General features: G+C 39.8%; 1 protein-coding gene across 3 annotated transcripts in view; it reads right to left on the reverse strand.

The window, feature by feature from the left end:
* FMN2 (formin 2) overlaps window positions 1–23,494 on the reverse strand; it is a 349,990-nt gene that overhangs the window by 163,227 nt on the left and 163,269 nt on the right. For all 3 annotated transcript variants that reach the window (XM_061404794.1, XM_061404795.1, XM_061404796.1), the window contains one exon: window positions 4,008–4,095. In XM_061404794.1, coding sequence (XP_061260778.1) covers window positions 4,008–4,095 — 88 coding nt within the window. The remainder of the gene's footprint in view (window positions 1–4,007; window positions 4,096–23,494) is intronic.

The raw sequence follows: 23,494 nt of genomic DNA on the forward strand, positions 1-23,494 counted from the left end.
CATAATAATTCTAACTATTCTGTTTTTACTGTTTGCGCTCTGCATCTGTAACTATATAACTGAATTTGTTTCTAACAGTGTGAAAGCTTTTAAGTTACAAATGGTTGTCCAGGCTCCTAGAGTGCCACAGCCTCCTTCAACTATTATTTGGGGCCCCTGGATCAGAGACCCTCAATATGAGGGTTAAGAGAATACATTGCCTCAACAATTTAGGGATAGCACCCCATCACAGCAGGAAGTAGTTATGGAATGAAAACGATGCCCCTTCCCTTGGCAACATAATGCTCATAACAGAAAAGGGGGAAATGAGAGTCAATTCTTATGCAGGTTGCTAAGAAGTCCAGGGTCCCTGAGGAGGAGAGAGGGGTCTGGAATTCTCAAGGAAGAGGAAAGGACAAACGTCTTTTTTTTTTTTTTTCTTTACATTCCTTAGTCTTAGTCACATAAAACTTTTTTTCCTTTAAGCCCTGCACTGACGGTTAAGCAACAACACAACTCAGCTTAAACTCTGTACTAAAGATTATATAACAACATAGATATAACTGCTTGAGGACAGTTTCTCCTTCCTGAAAAACTTCTGACTAATCCTGTTTGTTATCTTAAAATGTAAATTTTGAGAGTGGGTCTGGTAAAATTTTTACAACCTTGAGACATTCTTTTGATTTATTGTAATAACTAATTTAAAAAGTATATAGCTCCCTTGCTAAAGACTAGCAAGGGGGCACTCTCCAACCCCTTCTGATGTCTATGTTAGAAGCCTTCTCTGCCCCTCTTCACTGTTATAAAACTCTGCTACACACACACACAAAAGTAATTGAAGTTTTGCACTGTTGAAATTTGCCATTTGGTATTAGAATACATTCTTAAATAAATGTGGTTATGTTTATCTTATTTCTCTTAAATAAATTATGGTTATGAATACCTATATATACATCATATTAATGCATATTTTTTACTTTATGTTCTTTTGCTAATGACTTATTACTTGCTGTTTATTTTATACTTATTTTAGACTAGGGAAATGATGTTAGACAGAAAGCAAATTCGAGTGATTTTCCTATTGAGTAAATAATGGGCTATAAAGCAGTGGAGACAATGTATAACATCAACAACTCATTTGGCCCAGGAACTGCTAATATACTTCAATGGTGGTTCAAGAAGCATTGCAAAGGAAATAAGAGCCTTGAAGGTGAGAAGTATAGTGGCCAGCTATCATAAGTTGACAAGGACCACTTGAGAGCATCATCAAAGCTGATTCTCTTACAACTACACGAGAAGTTGCTGAAGAACTCAACGTCAACCATTCTACTGTTGTGCCGCATTTGAAGCAAAATGGAAAGGTAAAAAAGCTTGATAAGTGAGTGCTTCATGTTGTCGTTCAGTTGCTCAGTTGTGTCCGACTCTCTGCAACCCCATGGACTTGCAGCATGCCAGGCTTCCCTGTCCTTTACCATCTCCTGGAGCTCAAACTCAAGTTCATCAAGTCAGTGATGTCACTGAGTGCCTCATGAGCTGACCACAAATCAAAAAAATTGTCATTTTGAAGTGTCATTTTCTCTTACTCTACACAACAAAAATGAACTTTTTCTTGATCAGATTGTGACATGTGATGAAAAGTAGATTTTATACAACAACTGGTAACTACCAGCTCAGTGGCTGGACCAAGAAGAAATTTCAAAGCACTTCCAAAAGTCAAACATGCATCAAAAAAGGGTCATGGTCACTGTTTGGTGGTCTGCTACCAGCCTGATCCACTACGGCTTTCTGAATCCCAGCAAAATCATTACATCTGAGAAGTAAGCTGAGCAAACTGATGAGCCACACTGAAAACTGCAAGGCCTGCAGCCAGCATTAATCGACAGAAAGGGCCCAATTCTTCTCTACGATAATGCCTGACTGCACGTCACACAACCAACACTTCAAAAGTTGAACGAATTGGGCTATGAAGTTTTGCCTCATCTGCCATATTCACCTGATCTCTTGCCAACTGATTACCACTTCTTTAAGTATCTCAACAACTTTTTGCAGAGAAAACACTTCCACAATGAGCAGAAAGCCGAAAATGCTTTCCAACAGTTCATTGAATCCTGAAGCACAGATTTTTACACTACAGGAACAAGCAAACTTATTTCTCGCTGGCAAAAATGTGTTGATTATAATGGTTCCTATTTTGATTAACAAAGATGTGTTTGAGCCTAGTTATAATGATTTAAAATTCATGGTCCCAAACTACAACTACATTTGCACCAAGCTAATACTTCCTGGCATCTGCCTTTGCATCCTGTTCCATGACAATGGCCCCCAGTGCTTCAGCTTGAGAAACTCTCCTCACCATCAAAGCAGTTTAATAAAAATTTAAATTGTGGTTGAGCTACTCTTCTAGTGACAGGGCATGCCAAGCTTGTGCTATTTATGAGTTACTCCACACATTATTTTAAGCCAACCAAATAGAATCCCTATACATAAAGTGGTAAGCTGGAAAGCCAAGTAAATCTTTTCACAATTTATAAACCGTATTTTGTTAACAGGTAAACTGGCATTCCATTGGAAAATTTAATCTGCTTAAATCTACTCTAAGGCTCAGAACAGCTCAAGGGACATTTGAATATAGATTTAACTCCTTTTTTCACCTTGGGCAGTATCTTTCAGCACAATGTGATGGAGTGATATGGATAGGGATATTTGTCCAGAGCAAAGTAGAGTCGAGTATTAAAACACTGACACAAAAACCATTTTAAAAATGGTAAAAAGCCATCCTAATTCCAAATATAGAGAATATTTTATAAGCCTGGTTAAAGATGTAAATTAAAACAGCACCATTAAAGAAATAACAAAAGGTCACCACCATATCACTGCTTCCATGGGTCTAGATAACCAACAATATATAAGTGGCCAACAGTAATTTGAAACTATCTTTGATGGATACTAGAAAAAATAACACGGGTAGAGAAGCCTAGGGGTTACATTCTAGCCATCTAAGGAATTGAAAAAAGAGGGACCACTTGTCCACACTAAAAAGTTATACATAATAAAGCTGCTTTAGTGATTCTTTCAGCATCTCATAGCCTATCAAAACCAGAGGAGGAAGAGAACACACCCCATCACCCACTCTTTGCTTTAGGGACATCTGAGACAAATGGTCATGTAGTCTCTTGAACAGCTCTTAGCTTTCGTTTAATCACTACATATGGCAATCCAGTCTACTCTTTGACATCTCCAATCATAAGATCATTTTAAAAACAACAATCTAAAGAAGCTTTCCTGTAACTCCTACAATGGTTTTAGCTGATATATTACAAAGTCTTAGGTTTGCTTCCTCTTCGCTGTGTTAGCTCAGCAAACATCTGAGACTCACCCTCAGAGACTTTTCTCTCCTGTGGACCATCCTCCTCAGGTACTGTCAGGGACTGAGACACAGCCCACACCTGGATCTCAGGAGTGTTCACCAGTCCTTTTTCGGACATGGCATGGAGCAGTAAATCAGGTACAGAGCACGGTGGGACTAGTATTTCTTATGAATCAAAAGTTAAGTATTTACTAATGCAGACTAAACATGTCACATGAGAATTAGGTTCTTAAGAAGACAGAGAAATAACACAAGAGTCAAATTACCCATAACCCTTTCAGAAACAATCATGGCAGAAAGTTTGGTAGTACTCACAGGAAACATACTAATCTAAATACACACAGAAATCTAAGTATGAAATAATTTTCTACTTCAGCCCAAATTTGAATATTCAAAAGCTGAAATTTTATTTCTCACTTGGTGGTGTTTTAGTCACTAAGTTGCATCTGACTCTTGCGACCCCCTGGACTGTAGCTCACCAGGCTCCTTTGTCCATGGGATTTCCCAGGCAAGGATACTGGAGTGGGTTGCCATTTCCTTCTCCAGGGGGTCTTCCCAACCCAGGGATAGAACTCTTGTTTCCTACATTGCAGACTGTCTCCTGCATTGCAGGTGGATTCTTTACCTGCTGAGCCAGAGGGGAAGCCCGTTTTTCACTTACCATGTTGTATATCTTTCATATCTAAGTGAAGGCTAGACATCAATATTCCAACTGCTTGAGACCTTTTGTTGCTTAGTAACTTGACAACCTGCTCAAGAAAGAAAGGAAAAGGAAGAAATGTTACATGAACTCAGTGATATGCTTAATATCATGTAATTTTTATCCTAAATGAGAAACAAATAACAGAATTGTTAACGTATCAGAACTGATGTGAAAAGGCTCCTGGATTTTGCATTTCCTGTCTTCAAAATCCCCGCCTTCACCCTGCTCTTCATTACTCCCACCACTGTTCTTCTTATCAGCCTTTTAAGGGCCTGATTTACCAACACTGAAATTTCTAACCACCTAGAAAATTAGATTGGTCTCTGTAAAATAACACTTATACATCTGATCACTTGCAGCCTGAGATTTTAAAAGCGTTCTTTGATTTTAAATGCAGAAACTTGAAACTTTGGCCAATAGTAATGGGAAAAATAAAAGTACTCAGAGAATCTATTAGATCAGGTTACTTTGACCACAAAATAGAATATGTGCAGTTTTTTTTAATGCCGTTTAATGCAGTTTTTTTTGTTTGTTTGAGAAAGCTCACTATTTTACTGGCCATTGGTCTCATTCTGCATTTGGCCCACATTTTGTGAGGAACTTTCCAACTAATTAACAGTGATACAATCATCAAATCCAATGGGTTGTGTTAGCTCAATCTCAGATCTTTCCAGAGTCCAGAAGAATTAGCCCACAGAAACCCGATAAGTTTCCTAACACAGATGTGGGCATGTTTAAATTATGTTTTCCAGACAATAACACGCCACTGACAATTCCTGCTTATGACACTATTATACCAGATACCAATCATGTGTAGGGAACCAACTTCTATTTACTCTCAGGATTCCATGATAAATTTGCTTGGAAAAACACTGGAGTAAAAGAGAAATGTTTATTGTCAAATTCCAGAAGTGACAGCTGCCCTAAGTTGATCAATTAGGAAACTAATAAAATAATCCTTGCCAACTGTCACACAAATTACAGCATAATACTCTTGGTTCCTATCACGGATATAGGTAGAGAACAAAACAAACCCTTTCAGAAGTTGTTCACTTGCTGTCATGTTCAACTCTTTGAGACCCCATGGACTACAGCAGAGCAGGGTTCCCTGTCCTTCATTATCTCCTGGAGTTTGCTCAAACTCATGTCCATTCAATCAGTGATGCCATCCAACCATCTCATCCTCTGTTGCTTCCTTCTCCTCATACCTTCAATCTTTCCTAGAATCAGGGTCATTTCTAATGACTCAGCTTTTCCCATCAGGTGGCCAAAGTATTGGAACTCCAGCTTCAGCATCAGGCATCAGTTCTTTCAGTGAATATTCAGGGTTGATTTCCTTTAGGATTGACTGGTTTGATCTCTTTGCTGTCCAAGGGACTCTCAAGAGTCTTCTCCAGCACCACAATTAAAAAGCATCAAATTCTTCAATGCTCAGCCTTCTTTATGGTCCAGCTCTCACATCCATACATGACTATTGGAAAAACCATTGCCTTGACTATACACAGACCTTTGTCAGCAAAGTTATATCTCTCTTTTTTAACATGCTGTCAAGGTTTGTCATAGCTTTTCTTCCAAGCAGCAAGTGACTTTCAATTACATAGCTGCAGTCACCATCTGCAGTGATTATGGAGCCCAAGAAAATAAAATCTGCCACTGTTTCCACGTTTTCTCCTTCTTTTTGCCATGAAGTGATGGGACTGGATGCCATGGTCTTAACGTTTTGAATGTTGACTTTTAAGCCAGCTTTATCACTCTCCTCTTTCACCTTCATCAAGAGGTTCTTTAGTTTCTCTTTGCTTTCTGACATTAGGGTAGTATCATCTGTATATTTGAGGTTGTTGATATCTCTCCCAGCAATCTTGATTCCAGCTTGTGCTTCATCCAGCCAGGTATTTTGCATGATGTACACTGCATAGAAGTTAAATAAACAGGGTTACAATATACAGCCTTGACATACTTCTTTCCCAACTTTGAACCAGTCTGTTGTTTCATGTTTAGTTCAAATTGTTGCTTCTTGATCTGCATACAAGTTTCTCAGGAGGCAGGTAAAGTGGTCTGGTGTTCCCATCTCTTTAAGAATTTTCCACAATTTGTTGTGATCCACACAGTCAAAGGCTTTAGTGTAGTCAAAGAAGCAGAAGTAGAAGTTTTTCTGGAATTCTCTTGTTTTTTCTATGATCCAACAGATGTTGGCAATTTGACTTCTAATTCCTCTGCCTTCTCTAAATTAAGCTTGAACATTTGGAAGTTTTCAGTTCATGTACTATTTTAGCCTAGCTTGAAGGATTTTGAGCATTCCCTTGTTAGCATGTGAGATGAGTGCAACTGTATGGTAGTTTGAACATTCTTTGGCCTTGCCCTTCTTTGAGATTGGAATGAAAACTGATCTTTTTCAGTCCTGTGGCTACTGCAGTCTTCCAAATTTGCTGGCTCATTGAGTGCAACACTATAGTAGCTTCATCTTTTAGGATTTGAAATAGCTCAGCTGAAATTCTGTCACCTCCATTAGCTTTGTTCATAGTAAGGCCTCTTATGACCCCCTTGACTTCATACTTCAAGATGTCTGGCTTTAGGTAAGTGACCACACCATCATGGTTATCCAGGTCATTAAGGCCTTTTATGCACAGTTCTTCAGTGTATTCTTGCCACCTCTTCTTAACCACAAAAACTCCACAGTTATTTCTGAAAGCTTCCTGAGGCAAGGGACATTAATACCCCACGAGAGGCAGCACCTCATAACAGGAAAGCCATAGAAATTGATTCACAGTTTGCTCTTTAAATATTTTATTCAACTTAGAACTTGAATTTAAATCCATTCACCTAAACTATTTTTTAAATCAATAACCATATCCTCTTAAGAGATGAAAAAATAGAAACTTAATATCAGAAAAGCAGAAGGCATGGATTCTGTTCTAAAAATAGAACAGAATTTCTGTTTCTAACTTCAAATAAATATAATCTGGATCCCATCTGTGCTACTCTGACAAAACTGCTTTTCCTAAGATGTTCTATCACCCCTGATTCCTAAATACATGGAAATGGCTGCACCCATATGTCATTTGACCTTCCTGCAGAGCTGACATGTTGATTACATCCTTATAAAAACTTTGGTTAAAAGTAATTTCTAAGCCTCAACTAAAATTGGCCTTGGGAAGGCCAGCAAAGGGAGCTCTCATGCCTACCAATTACCCTGAACAAGAAGGGAGGGTCCCCCTAGCTTCAAGGTGGGTGTGTGTGTATGTGTGTGTATGTGTTAACTCACTCAGTCGTGTTGGACTCTATGCAATCCCATGGACCAGGCCACCAGGCTCCTCTGTCTATGGGATTCTTTGGCCAAGAATACTGGAGTGGGTTCTTATTTCCTTCTCCATGGGGTCTTCCCGACCCGGGGATCACACCCGGGTCTCCTGCATTGCAGGCAGATTCTTTACCATCTGAGCCACCAGAGAAGCCCATCTCTGAAGGGAAGGGGCCTCTACTTCCCTGGTAGGAGGAAGGGAGATGTTCTTCCTGCTGGGTAACAAGCTCAGCCAATGAAAAACTCTGTAGCACAGCCAATGAGAAAGCTGAACTCTCACTTTCCTCCAGTGAATTTTCATAGAGAACAGCCTTGCCCATTCCTCTTTTTCTCTGTACAAGCTCCTCCCCTTTGTCCTCAGTATTTCCCTGTGGTCCAAAGCTTGTATTTATTTCCCCAATTACAAGTCCTCTAACATTTTCCGAATAAACTTTTGCTGGTGAGACAACTGGCTATTTTATTTTTAAAGTTGTCACTCTCTACTGCAGAGTTCCTGCCAGTCCTAAGGCCTTTTTAAAGTGAACTATTCTGATTTCACATCAAATATTGGCATATCCCAGAGTTCTATTGTCAGCTCCATATTCTCTTCAATATATGATGTATATTTTCTTCTCCATCAACATATATGCCTGCATTTACATAACTGTATTAACAGCCATCTTCACCTCAGTTGTATCCTATTGATATTTTCCTAACAAACATCTCCACTTTGATTACCCACACATTTTCATTTGACATGTCTAATACCAAACTTATCAATCCCACCCCCAAAACTTATCATCAATCCCAATCCCCAAACCTACTCAGTCTCTCCTCTTTTATTCCATATCTTGAGATCACGCACCACTGCTTTCAATCCACCATCAAAGTCAGAAACCCAGAAATCATTCTAGAGCCACCTCTCCTCCTTCCTCTGCATGTTCTGGTCTGACAAGTCCTGTCAGTTTTAACTTTAATACAGCTTTGGACTCCATCCCTTCCTCTTTCAACTCTAATATCAGCATTTACTTCCATATTATAACTTGCATAGATCGATGCAAGAGATTTCTAATTGGTCTGCCCAAATTTAGTCCAGTAGTTCTCAAGGTATATTTCCTGCAACAGCAGGCATCGTAATCACATGGGAATTTATTAAAACTGCAAAATCTCTATTAAAAACCTGCTTGTCAGAGATCTGGGCAGAGAAAGAATCAATCAGCATTTTAAAAAGCCTTTCAGGTGATTTTTGAATAAATAATGAGTCTTATCTCTTCCTATCCATTCTCCAAACCAGTATCCAATTACCACCTCTAAAAGTGTCAATGTTTCCATGCCACGCTCTTATCTTTTAAACCTAAGAGGCTCATAAATAAGGGAAGGTTACATAACCTCTTTATAGACTGTTTCATAGCTCATACTTGGAACTTGCTTCTCCTTGTATAATTCAAATGAACTCGATTAAAAGCTATATGTTACATTTAAATGCAAAAGATTATAGATAGGAAGAATAATTATTGATCATCTTCCAAAAAGCATACATATGTGAGAGAACCGATTTCTAAAAGGATCAATTTCACAATTCCCTGGAGTTATTTGACCTAATATTAAAAAAAGCACCATCATCATGTATCTCTCTCTCTCCCTCTCTTTTAACACACTAACAAAAACTTGAAGCTATCAAAATACAATATTTTTAGAATCTAGTAACTACATAGACAATGGAGACAAAGGACCTGACTCTTACAAAATGATCTCAGAACTCTTAGATGAAATGCAGAAAATACAGATTTAGCAAATTTGAATATTCCAGAATGCAATCTACAGATTCAATGCAATCCATGTCAAAATACTACTGGCATTTTTCACAGAACTAGAACAAATAAACCTAAACTTGCATGGAAACACAAAAGACTTCAAGTAGCCAAAACAATTTTTAGAAAGAACAAAACTGGAGGTATCACATTCCTTGATTTCAAACTGTACTTTAGCTACCTTAATCAAAATATGATGATGCTGGCACAAAAAACAGACACATAGATCCACAAAACAGTATAGAGACTATAAACAACAAAAGAGACAAAAATATATAATGAGAAAAGACGATTTCTTCAATTAATGGTGTTGGAAAAACTGGACAGCTATATGCAAAAGAATCAAAGCAGACTACTTTCTCACACCAAACAGATAAAGACTTAAGCATAAGACTGGAAGCCATAAAACTACTAGAAGAAAACACAAGCAATATGCTCTTTGAATCTCTTTCAGTGCAGGAGACCTGGGTTCGATCCCTGGGTCGGGAAGATCCCCTGAAGAAGGGAATAGCAACCCATTCCAGTATTCTTGCCTGGAGAATCCCATGGACAGAGGAGCCTGGTGAGCAGTCCATGGGGTCACAGAGTTGGACACGACTGAGCAACTTACACGCTATGCTCTTTGACATCATTCTTAGCTATATTTTTTTGGATATGTCTCCTCAGGTAAGGAAAACAAAAGCAAATGAACGGGACTACATTAAATTAAAAACTTTTTGCACAGTGAAGGAAACTAAAGTGAAAGTGAAAGTTTCTCAGTCGTGTCCGACTCTTTGTGACCCCATGGACTGTATAGTCCATGGAGTTCTCCAGGCCAGAATACTGGAATGGGTTGCTATTCTCTTCTCCAGGGAATCTTCCCAACCCAGGGATTGAACCCAGGTTTCCTGCATTGCAGGCGGTTTCTCTACCAGCTGAGCCACCAGGGAAGCTGGAAGGAAACTAAGAACAACAAAAAAAAGCCTGCCTAACTGAATGGATGAAGACATTTCCAAATGATGTATCTGATAAGGAGTTAATAATATCCAAAGAACTTATACAACTCAACATCAAAAAACCTCAAATAACCTGATTAAAACACTGGCAGAGAACTAGAATAGACAGTTTCCAAAGAAGACACACACATGGACCACAGACATATGAAAAGATGCTCAACATCACTAATCATTATGGAAATACAAATCAAACCCAGAATGAGATAGCATCTCACACTTGTAAGAAGGACTATCAAGTCTGCTACAGTTATGGTGTTATTATCAATTTCTTCCTTTATGTTTGTTAATATTTTCTTCATGTATTTACATGCACATTGGGTGCATATACACTTACAATCGTTATATCTTCTTGCACTGATCCCTTGATCATTATTTAATGCCGTTCTTTGTGTATTGTTACAGTATTTTTTTTAAGTCTATTTTGTCTAATATGAGCACTGGTATCCCAGATTTCATTTCCATTTGTACAGAATACCTTTTACTCCTTTCACTTTCAGTCTGTGTGTGACTTTAGATCTGAAGTGGGTCTCCTGTAGGTATCACATATATGGGTCTGGTTTGTGTATCCATTCAGCCAATCTACGTCTTTTGATAGGAACATTTAATCCTTGTACATTAAAAGTAATAATTGATAAGAACTTATTGTCATTTTTGTTAACTTTTTTGAATTATTTTCATAGTTATTCTTTTGTTCACTTGTGAGTTGATGACTATCTTTAGAATTAGGTACCTTTATATACCAATTAGATATTTTTCTCTATTTTTGTGTGTATCTATTATACATTTTTGGTTTGTGGTAACCATGAGGCTTATATACAATAAAAATTTCTCTCTCTGTATACATGTATATATGTGTGTGTGCTTATTTCTTAATTTACTATTTTTATTGAGGTATAGTTGATGTACAATATAAGATACAGGTGTACAATATAGCAATTTACAATTTTAAACGTGATGTTCCATTTGCAGTTATTGTAAAATATTGGCTATATTCCCCATGCTGTACAGTATATCCTTATAGTTTATTTTATACCTATAATTTATATCTCTTACCCCCCTACTCCTTTATTGATCCTCTCCCTCTCTTCCCTCCTGGTAATCATTAGTATGCTGTCCGTATGTGTGAATCTCCATCTTTTTTTGTTGTTGTTATATTCACTAGCTTGTTGTAATTTTTAGATTTCACATATAAGTGACTTCATATTTGTCTTTCTCTGTCTGACTTACTTCACTTAGCGTAGTGCCCTCTGAGTCTACTCATGTTGCTGCAAATGGCAAAAGTTCATTCTTTTCCACGGCTGAGCAATGTGCGTGGGAGGGATCGGGGGCAGGAGGAGAAGGGGACGACAGAGGATCAGACGGCTGGATGGCATCACCGACTCAATGCATATGGGTTTGCCTGAACTCCTGGAGTTGGTGATGGACAGGGAGGCCTGGTGTGCTGCGATTCATGGGGTCGCAAAGAGTCGGACACAACTGAGCAACTGAACTGAACTGAATATGTATGTGTGTGTGTGTATACACATATATAAAACATCTGTATCCATTTATCTGTTGATGAACAGTTAGGTTGCTTCCATATCCTGACTATGATAAACAATGTGGCTATGAACACTGGAGTGCATATATCTTTTTAAATTAGTGTATTTGGTTTTTTGGGGATACATAACAGGAGTGTAATTGCTCAGTTATATGATATTTCTTTTTTTAGTTCTTTGAGAAACCTCCATACTGTTTTCCACAGTGGCTCCACCAGTTTACATTCCCACCAATAGTGTACAGGGTTCCCTTTGCTTCACATCATCATCACTTGCTATTTGTGCTCTTTTAGATGCCTGCCATTCTGACCAGTGTGAGATGATACCTCATTGTGCTTTTGATTTCCATTTCTTTGATAATTAGCCATGTTGAACATTTTTAATATGCCTATTGGCCATCTTACATCTTATTTGGAAAAGTATCTATCTTCTGCCTGTTTTTTAATCACTTAAAAAAAAAAGACATTTATTTTTGGTTGCACTGGATCTTCATTGCTGCATGCAGGCTTTTTCTAGTTGCAGTGAGTAGGGGCTACTCTCCAGTTGCAGTACACGGGCTTCTCACTGCAGTGGCCTCTCTTGTGGTGGAGCATGGGCTCTAGGGCACATAGGCTCAGTTGCATCATGGGATGTGGGATCTTTCCTGACCAGGGATCAAACCTGTGTCCCCTGCACTGTAAGATGGATCCTTAACCACTAGACCATCAGGGAAGCCCTCTTTGCTTTTTTTGATGTTGAGCTCTATGAGCTGTTTATAGATGTTGGATATCAATCCCTTATTGGTCGTATTATTTCTAAAGATTTTCTCCCATTCAGTAAGTTATCTTTTTGTTTTATTGATGGTTTCTTTTGCTGCACAAAAGGTTTTAAGTTTAATTAGGTCCCATTTATATTTCCTTACATTTCCTTTGCTTTAGGAGACAGATCCAAAAGTACACTTTGAAAGAGTATACTGCCCATGTTTTCCTCCAGTTTTATAGTATCCAATCTTTTAAAAAAATTTTTTTTAACTTTACAATATTGTATTGGTTTTGCCATACATCAACATGAATCTGCCATGGGTGTACACGTGCTCCCCATCCTGAACCCCCTTCCCACCTCCCTCCCTATACCATCCCTCTGGGTCATCCCAGTGCACCAGCCCCAAGCATCCTGTATCCTGCATCGAACCTGGACTGGCAATTTGTTTCTTATATGATATTATACCTGTTTCAATGCCATTTTCCCAAATCATCCGACCCTCTCCCTCTCCCACAGAGTCCAAAAGACTGTTCTATACATCTGTGTCTCTTTTGCTGTCTCGCATACAGGGTTATCATTGCCATCTTTCTAAATTCCATATATATGCATTAGTATACTGTATTGGTGTTTTTCTTTCAGGCTTACTTCACTCTGTATAATCGGCTCCAGTTTCATCCACCTCATTAGAACTGATTCAAATGTATTCTTTTTAATGGCTGAGTAATACTCCATTGTGTATATGTACCACAGCTTTCTTATCCATTCATCTGCTGATGGACATCTAGGTTGCTTCCATGTCCTGCCTATTATAAGCAGTGCTGTGATGAACATTGGGGTACACGTGTCTCTTTCAATTCTGGTTTCCTCAGTGTATGCCCAGCAGTGGGATTGCTGGGTCATAAGGAAGTTCTATTTTCAGTTTTTTAAGGAATCTCCACACTGTTCTCCATAGTGGCTGTACTAGTTTGCAGTCCCACCAACAGTGTAAGAGGGTTCCCTTTTCTCCACACCCTCTCCAGCATTTATTGCTTGTAGACTTTTGGATCGCAGCCATTCTGACTGGCGTGAAATGGTACCTCATAGTGGTTTTGATTTGCATTTCTCTGATAATGAGTGATGTTGAGCATCTTTTCATGTGTTTGTTAGCCATCTGTATGTCTTCTTTGGAGAAATGTCTGTTTAGTTCTTTGGCCCATTTTTTGATTGGGTCGTTTATTTTTCTGGAATTGAGCTGCAGGAGTTGCTTGTATATTTTTGAGATTAGTTGTTTGTCAGTTGCTTCATTTGCTATTACTTTCTCCCATTCTGAAGGCTGTCTTTTCACCTTGCTTACAGTTTCCTTTGTTGTGCAGAAGCTTTTAAGGTTAATTAGGTCCCATTTGTTTATTTTTGCTTTTATTTCCAATATTCTGGGAGGTGGGTCATAGAGGATCCTGCTTGATGTATGTCGGAGAGTGTTTTGCCTATGTTCTCCTCTAGGAGTTTTATAGTTTCTGGTCTTACATTTAGATCTTTAATCCACTTTATTTTTGTGTATGTGTTAGAAACTGTTCTAGTTTCATTCTTTTACAAGTGCTTGACCAGTTTTCCCAGCACCACTTGTTAAAGAGATTGTCCTTTCTCCATTGTATATTCTTGCCTCCTTTGTCGAAGATAAGGTGTCCATAGGTGCGTGGGTTTATCTCTGGGCTTTCTATTTTGTTCCATTGATCTATATTTCTGTCTTTGTGCCAGTACCATACTGTCTTGATGACTGTGGCTTTGTAGTAGAACCTGAAGTCAGGCAGGTTGATTCCTCCAGATCCATTCTTCTTTTTCAAGATTGCTTTGGCTATTCGAGGTTTTTTGTATTTCCATACAAATTGTGAAATTATTTGTTCTAGCTCTGTGAAAAATACTGTTGGTAGTTTTGATAGGGATTGCATTGAATCTGTAGATTGCTTTGTGTAGTATACTCATTTTCACTATATTGATTCTTCCGAGTATCCAATCTTGTATGTAGGTCTTCAATCCATTTTGAGTTTATTTCTGTGTATGGTGTTAGAGAATATTCTAACTTCATTCTTTTACATATAGTTGTCCAGTTTTCCCAGCACCACTTATTGTAGAGGTGTCGGGAGCCGTGTTAGGCATTGCTGACAAAATAGAGGCATGGCCCTAAACTCCCTCCCTTTGTTCTGTAGGCACGGACCCAGAATGAAGGAGTTAGGCTTTGTGATTCTGACTTGTTTTTCCCTTTCCTCGGCTGAGTTGACTGAAGAGAATATTAAGGTGCTTATTGTTTTTGAGAGGAGCATGAGAAGGCATAAAGACTTCTGCAGCTGTGCTCAAAGAATAATTCATAAAGTTAATCACTGACATTTGTTCAAGGACTTTTACAAAAAAGTGTTCCAGGGTGAGCACACAGGCCGCAGCTTGAGGCCATGGGAGGGATTGCTATCTGAAGCCCATTTGTGAGAAAAGTTTATGGCAAAGGAGTTTTATGAATTTAGGGCTTAGGAATAATTAAAATAGTTAGAAGCTAAAGATTTGAGGATTGCTGTAATGTTAGCATATTCTACTATAGCTTATAGAAATTAGGGACTTTAGAGATATTATTAGGTAGAAGCCCTTTCTAAGAAATAGTGAGCTTAGGATACTAGGGGCAAACAGGACTTAGAAAAGTAAGAATTAAACTGAGGAATGTGGTATGCAGCCCAGATATTGGCATGAGTTACAGTGTATTCACAAGGACACATGAGAAAAAGTAGATAAGAGAATCACTGAGGAAGGAACTCCTTTTGAGGGGCAACAATGATTTTTGGAGAAAAATAAATCTGGGTCCATGGGAACTAAAAATATCAAACCTCTGACCTAATGCTTTTGTAAAAGTATAAAAGAGAATCATAAGCTTGAAATAAACAGGCAGTCCAAGAAAAATGAGAGGCTGCCTTAGTTTCTCGCCGACACCACCCATCCCTTCAGGTTGAATCCCTGGCTGCTGGAGCTGGACTCCGGCATAGAGGTTATCTTTTCTCCACTGTATATTTTTGCCTCCTTTGTCACAGATTAGGTGACCAGAGGTGCATGGGTTTATCTCTGGGTTTTTTATCCTTTTCAATTTATTTACATGTCTCTTTATATGTTGTTACCATACTGTTTGATTACTGTAGCTTTTTAGTTATAAGTGATTATTTTAAATTTCTGATCTCTTAAATTCAAACCATTTTTAGCAATTCTGCATTTTTACTCCCTGCCCCCAAGTTTACTGCTTTTGACATCATATATTACATGTTATCATGGGTGTAGATGGTTTTACTACTTTTGTCTTTCAGTCTTTCTACTGGCTATCTATGTGGTTGCTCTATTATTTTTAATGTGCATTTGCCTTTATCAGTGAGATATTTCCTTTTGGAATTTCACATTTCTAGCTGTGGCCTTTTCTTTCCAGGTTAGAAAAGTCCCTTTAGCATTTCCTATAAAGCCAGTTTGGCAGTGCTACTGTTTGAGCTTTTGCTCATCTGTAAAACTCTTTATATGTGCTTCAAATCTGAAGGATAGCCTTCCCCTGGTAAGGTATTCTTATTGTAGGTTTTCTCTTTACAACACTTTAAATATATCATGCTACTCTCTTCTGAACTGCAGTTCTGCTGAAAAATCAGGTGACAGCCTTATGAGAGTCCTCTAGTATAAACTAGTTGCTTTTGCCTTGCAGATTTTAATATTCTCTCTTTATTTCAATTTTTGACAATTGTAATGTGTAGACACCTTTGGGTTGATCTTGTTTGGGACTCTGTTTCCTGGATCTGGATGTCAGCTTCCTTCCCCAGGTTAGGGAATTTTTCAGCTATTACATTTCCAAATAAGTTCTCTGCCCATTTATTTCTCTCTCCTCCTCCAGGGGCCCTTGTAATGTTGACTATCAGGATGCTTGATGTTGTTCCAGAAGTCTCTTAAACACTCATTTAAAAGCTTTTTCTTTTTTCTCTTTTGAGTATTTTCCACTATTTTGTCTTCCAGTTTGCGTATCCCTTCCTCTGTATCATCTACTTCACCATGGATTACTACCAGTGTATTTTAAAATATTTGTGTACTTATTTGGCTAAGCTGGGTCTTAGATATGGCATGTCGGATCTTTTAGTTGCAACATGTAGAATCTCTCTTTTTTTTTTTTAGTTGCAACATTTGAACTCTTAGCTATAGCATATGGGATCCAGCTCCCTGAAAAAAAGTGAAAGTGCTAGTCACTCAGTCATGTCCAACTCTTTGCAACCCCATGGGCTGTAGTCCACCACACTCCTCTATCCACAGAACTCTCCAGGCAAGAATATTGGAGTGGGTAGCCATTCCCTTCTCCAGAGGATCTTCCCAACCCAGGGATTGAACCCAGGTCTCCCACATAGCAGACAGATTCTTTACTGTCTGAGCCATCAGGGAAGCCCTGACCAGGGACCAAGCCTGGGCCCTCTGCATCGGGAGCAAGGAATCTTAGCCCCTGAACCACCAGGGAAGTCCCAAGAATATTTTCAATGGCAGTTATGGTATTCCTCAGCTCTTCAGATGTATTTGCTATTTATTAGAAACGCCTAACTTGTTACTGGGTTCATGCATTCTTCTCCAGATTTCTTTGATGATCTTTGCCTTCATTATCTTGAACTCTTTATCAGAGAGGTTGCTTATCTCCACTGACTTAGTTTTTCTTCTGGGGTTGTGTCTTTTCCCTTTATTTGAAACACATTTCTAGCTCATCTCATTTTTCCTAATTCTATTTTTATTTATATATATTTATGGTTGGTTATGTTTCCTGATGTTGGAAAAGGGGCCTTATGCAGGAAATACACTAGGGGCCCAGCAGAAGTCTCCTATAAAGGCTCTGGGTGCCCCCTTTGTGGTTCTGTGGGTCCTTCTGTTGTGGAGGGTTAACTATGATGGGTTCACTGGTAGGTGAGGTTGTACCCTGGCCCTTTTGGTGGCCAGACCCCATCTAATGTGGAGCTGCGTCTGTTGTTGAGCAGGGCTAGGCCCTGGTGCAGTTGGCTGCATGGCCCAGACAGTCCTGGTGCTGGCTCAGTAGTGGACAGGGAAAGGTACCAGGGTGGGTGGATGGCTGTGGGTTTGTGTTAGCCTGCGGTGGCTTGGTGGGGAGTCAAGTGGGGAGAGTGCATCTCAGGCCTGCTGATGGGTGGGGGTGGTTTCTGATGCAGCTGGCTGCAGGGTCCAGAGTTTCTTGGAGCTGGTGTTAGCCCACTGGTGGGTGGGACCAAGGCCCAGCCCATCTTGGGGCTGGTGCAGATTCTTTGGTGGAAAGAGCCAAGAACCAGGCTCTCTGGCTCAATGGTTCTGGAGCTGGTATCAGCCATCTGCTCTGTAGCACTGGGGCCTATGGTGTCCAGGGCTATTGCTGGCCCACTGACGTATGGAGCTGTATCCCAAGATCTCTGTCTGAAGGTTTCTGGGGGTCCCATAGCTGCTGTCAGCCAACTGAGGAGCAGAGCTAGGTCTTGAGGTCTAGACTTCCAGACCCAGGCATTCCAGATCTTGAGTCAGCCCACTGATGGGAATGTCTGGGTCCTGATAGCTGGCTGCAGGATCCACTGGTGGGTGAGCTGCCTCATGCCCCTCTTCTGGGCAGGGCCTGCGCCTGGGGCAACAAGGGGATTAGGGAGCCCAGGGCAGCCAGCCTGCTGGTGGTTGGCTCTGTGTCTACCCAGTTAGCTGCCTGTCCTAGGGCATCCCAGGAGCGGTGCTGACCACTGGTTGAGGGCCCAAGTCACGGCACTAATAAGCTAGAGGGAAGATTCCAAAAACGGCATCTACCTGCTCCAGTGTCCACGTGGAGAAAGAGCTCCCAAAAGGCTGTGCCATTGTCCTTGTCCCCAGGGTAAGTCCAAGCTGCCTCCAGTCTCTCTGGAAGACTCTCCACAACTAGTAAAAGGGTCAGCCTCCGGTTCCTTTCAAACTACTGATTCTGCCCTTTAAGGGCAAAGTCTCTGCTTCCCACAGTCCTTGGGCTCTCTCTAAAGCAAGGCCCACTGCTGTGCAGAGCCAAACATTCTGGGGGCTCATCTGCCCCAGTGCAGGACCTGTGGGTGGGGTAGCCTGATGTGTGGCTCAGACCCCTCTCTCCTGGGAGAGAATCTCCACAATTGTGGCTATTTTCCTGCTTGTGGTTCACCTGCCCACTGGTGCTGGTCTTGACTAAACCTCATATTTGCCCTTCCTGCCCCTCCTGTGGCCCCTTTCTTATGTCTTTAGTTGTAGATGATCTTTTCTGCTCGTCCTCAGGGTGTCCTCATAGACAGGTGATCTATAAAAAATGTTAATTTTGAGGTCCTCATAGGAGGTCCGGTCTTCTTACTGCATCATCTCAGCCATTCCAAGTCTGGTTTTACCGTTTTTCTTTTTTTAAAATGTTATCTCTAAGAAATAATGGGTGCTTGCTAAACTTACTGTGGTAATCATTTCTTGATGTATGTGAATCAAATTATTATGCTGTACAATTGAAACTTATAGAGTGCTGTATGTCAATTACATCTTAATAAAACTAGGAGAAAAAACATTTGAAATCTACAAAATTAGAACATATACCAGGAAAGGGGATTATTTTAAATCAATTCAAATTCACAGCAGATTCAGTTAATATTCTTAATGAAATTTTTATCTTAGACATCCTTTTCATGAAGGACTGTGTAAGAATTATGAACATGGAATCTGTAAAATAAAGGGTTATTTCTTAAACTTCAACTTGCACATAAATCACATAGAATCTTTTAAAAATGCACTGAAATCGAAACTGTGATAAAAAGTCTTTCGACAAACAAAAGCCTAGGGCCAGATGGCTTCACAGGCAAATTCTATCAATCATTTGGAAAAGAGCTAGTGCCTATTCTTCACAAACTCTTCCAAAAACTGCAGAGGGAGGAACACTCCCAAACTCATTCTACAAGGCCACTATCACCCTGTTACCAATACCAGACAAACTTATCACAAAAAAGGAAAATTACAGGCCAATATCATTGGTAAATATAGATGCAAAAATCCTCAACAAAATTATAGCAAACAGAATCCCAGAAACAGAACAAGAAACAAAAGGAATCAAGATTGGAAAGGAAGAAGTAAAACTGGCACTGTTTGCATGTGACATGATACTATAGACAGAAAATCCTAAAGATGCCAACAGAACATTACCAGAGCTAAACAATGAACTTAGTAATGTCACAGGATACAAAATTAATACACAGAAATCCCTTTTATTCGTATACACTAACAACAAAAAATCAGAAGAAGAAATTAAGGAAAGAATCCCATTCACCATTGCAACAACAACAACAAAAATAAAATGCTTAGGAATAAACCTGCCTAAGGAAACAAAAGACCTGTAGGCAGAAAACTGTAAGACATTAATGCTAGAAATCAAAGACAACACAAACAGATGGAGAGATACATCAATAGAATCAACACTGTGAAAATGACTATACTACCCAAAGCAATCTACAGATTCAATGCAATTCCTATCAAATTACTGATGCATTTTTCACAGAACCAGAACAAAAAATTTTATAATCTGTATGCAAACACAAAAGACACCAAATAGTCAAAGAAATATTAAGAAAGAAAAATGGAGTTGGAGGAATCAACCTTCCTGACTTCAGATTATACTACAAAGCTATAGTAATCAAGACAGTATGATACTGGTACAAAAACAGAAATATAGATCAATGGAACAAGATAGAAAGCCTAGAGAAAAACCATGCACCTATGGGCATTTATCTTTGACAAAGGAGGTAAGAATGTACAACAGAAAAAAACAGCCTCTTTAATAAGTGGTGCTGGGAAAACTGGAAGGCTACTTTTAAAAGGGGCTTCCATGGTGGCTCAGATGGTAAAGGATCCACCTGCAATGTGGGAGACCTGGGTTCAGTTCCTGGGTTGGGAAGCTACCCTAGAGAAGGGAATGGCTACCCACTCCAGAATTCTGGCCTGGGGAATTAAAAAAATGAGATTAGAACAATTCCTAACAGCATACACAAAAATAAACTCAAAATGAGTTAAACACCTAAATGTAAGGCCAGAAACTATAAAACTCTTAGAGGAAAACATAGACAGAACACTCTTTGATATAAATTGCAGAAATATCCTCTTTGATCCACCTCCTAGAGTAATGGAAATAAAAACAAAAATCAACAAATAGGACCTAATCAAACCTAAAACTTCTCACACAGCAAAGGAAACTATAAATGAGATGAAAAGACAACCCTCAAAATGGGAGAAAATAATTGCAAACAAAGCAACTGACAAAAGATTAACCTCCAAAATATATAAGCAGCTCATATAGCTCAATATCAGAAAAACAAACAACCCAATCAAACACTGGACAGATGACCCAGACAGACATTTCCTATAGACAACATACACATGTCCAATAAACACACGTAAAGCTGAACCTTGCTCATTATTAGAAAAATGCAAATTAAAACAACAATGAGATATCACCTCACACCAGTCAGAATGGCCATAATCACAAATTCTACAACACTGGAGAGGATATGGAGAAAAGGAAACCCTCTTGCACTGTTCGTGAGAATCTAAACTGATACAGTCACTATGGAGAATAGTATGGAGATTTCTTTAAAAACTAGGAATAAAGCTACCATGCATGCATGCTAAGTTGCTTCAGTCATCTCCAATTCTTTGCGACCCTGTGGACTGTAGTCTGCCAGGCTCCTCTGTCCATGGGATTCTCCAGGCAAGAATACTGGAGTGGAATCTTCCTGACCCAGGGATTGAACCCCAGTCTCTTGTGTCTCCTGCATTGGTAGGCAGGTTCTTTATCACTAGCACCACTTGGGAAGCCCTAAAACTACCACATGACTCAGCAATTCCACTATTGAGCATATACCTGAGAAAACTGTAATTCAAAAAGACAAGTGTTAACTGCATCATTATTTACAACAGCCAGGACATGGACGCAACCTAGAAGTCCACTGACAGATGACTAGATAAGGAAGTTGTGGTACATACAATGTGTGTATATGTATATGTGGTACATATTCAATGGTGTATTCCTCAGCCATAAACAGGAACGATTTTGAGTTAGTTGAAAAGAGGTAGACAAACCTAGAGCCTATTGTACAGAGTGAAGTAAATTAGAAAGAGAAAAATAAATATTGCGTATTAATGCATGTATACGGAGTCTAGAAAAATGGTACTGATGAACCTGTTTGCAGGGCAGGAATAGAGACACAGACACAGAGAACAGACTTGTGGACCCAGCAGGAGAAGAAGAGGGTGGAACAAACTAAAAGAGTAGCACTGATATACATCTGGAGAAGGAAATGGCAATCCACTCCAGTATTCTTACTTGGAGAATCCCATGGACAGAGGAGCCTGGCAGGCCATGGTCCATAGGGTCACAGAGAGTCAGACACAACTGAAGCAACTAAGCATGTACTGACATATATACACTGCTGCTGCTGCTGCTGCTGCTAAGTCACTTCAGTCGTGTCCGACTCTGTGTGACCCCATAGACGGCAGCCCACCAGGCTCCGCCATCCCTGGGATTCTCTAGGCAAGAACACTGGAGTGGGTTGCCATTTCCTTCTCCATTGCATGAAAGTGAAAAGTGAAAGTGAAGTCGCTCAGTCGTGTCCGACTCTTTGAGACCCCATTCACTGCAGGCTCCTCCGTGCACGGGATTTTCCAGGCAAGAGTACTGGAGTGGGGTGCCATTGCCTTCTCCCATATATATACTACCATATATAAATACCATATCTGCTACCAGATAGCTAGCAGAAGCAGCTGTATAGCACAGGGAACTCCACTCAGTGCTCTGAATGACCTAGACGGGTAGGATGCGGGGGTTTGTGAAGTGGGGGATGGGAAGGAGGTTCAAGAGGCAGGGGACATACGTATACTTACAACTGATACACACTGTTGTATGGCAGAAACTAATACAACATTGTAAAGCAATTATCCTCCAAATAAAAATAAAGTAAAAAAAAAGGCTCCTGCCAATTTGTTCTCTATTAGAAAGTGTAAGCCTAGCAGGTCAGAATTAAACATAGAGGGACCACATAAAGCAGATGCCAGAATAAAGACTCCCTGAGTGAGTCTGGGAAAATTCTACTTTCCACCATACACAGGACTCCAGAGAATGAAAGACAACAACATCTGGGCCTTTTAGACTGGATTTGAACTTTCCTAGATTTAAGAGACTAGATCTGATAGAGTGCCTGAAGAACTATGGATGGAGGTTTGTGACACTGTACAGGAGACAGGGTTCAAGACCATCCCCGTGGAAAAGAAATGCAAAAAAGCAAAATGGCTGTCTGGGGAGGCCTTACAAAGAGCTGTGAAGAGAAGCGAAGCGAAAAGCAAAGGAGAAAAGGAAAGATATAAGCATCTGAATGCAGAGTTCCAAAGAACAGTAAGGAGAGATAAGAAAGCTTTCCTCAGCGATCAATGCAAAGAAATAGAGGAAAACAATGGAATGGGAAAGACTAGAGATCTCTTCAAGAAAATTAGAGATACCAAGGGAACATTTCGTGCAAAGATGGGCTCGGCAAAGGACAGAAATGGTATGGACCTAACAGAAGCAGAAGATATTAAGAAGAGGTGGCAAGGATACACAGAAGAACTGTACAAAAAAGATCTTCATGACCCAGATAATCATGATGGTGTGATCACTCACCTAGAGCCAGACATCCTGGAATGTGAAGTCAAGTGGGCCTTAGAAAGCATCACTACGAACAAAGCTAGTGGAGGTGATGGAATTCCAGTTGAGCTATTCCAAATCCTGAAAGATGATGCTGTGAAAGTGCTGCACTCAATATGCCACCAAATTTGGAAAACTCAGCAGTGGCCACAGGACTGGAAAAGGTCAGTTTTCATTCCAATCCCAAAGAAAGGCAATGCCAAAGAATGCTCAAACTACCGCACAATTGCACTCATCTCACACGCTAGTAAAGTAATGCTCAAAATTCCCCAAGCCAGGCTTCAGCAATATGTGAACCGTGAACTTCCTGATGTTCAAGCTGGTTTTAGAAAAGGCAGAGGAACCAGAGATCAAATTGCCAGCATCCGCTGGATCATCAAAAAAGCAAGA

This window comes from Bos javanicus, chromosome 28 (assembly GCF_032452875.1).
Source record: "Bos javanicus breed banteng chromosome 28, ARS-OSU_banteng_1.0, whole genome shotgun sequence".
Classification (NCBI taxonomy): domain Eukaryota; kingdom Metazoa; phylum Chordata; class Mammalia; order Artiodactyla; family Bovidae; genus Bos; species Bos javanicus.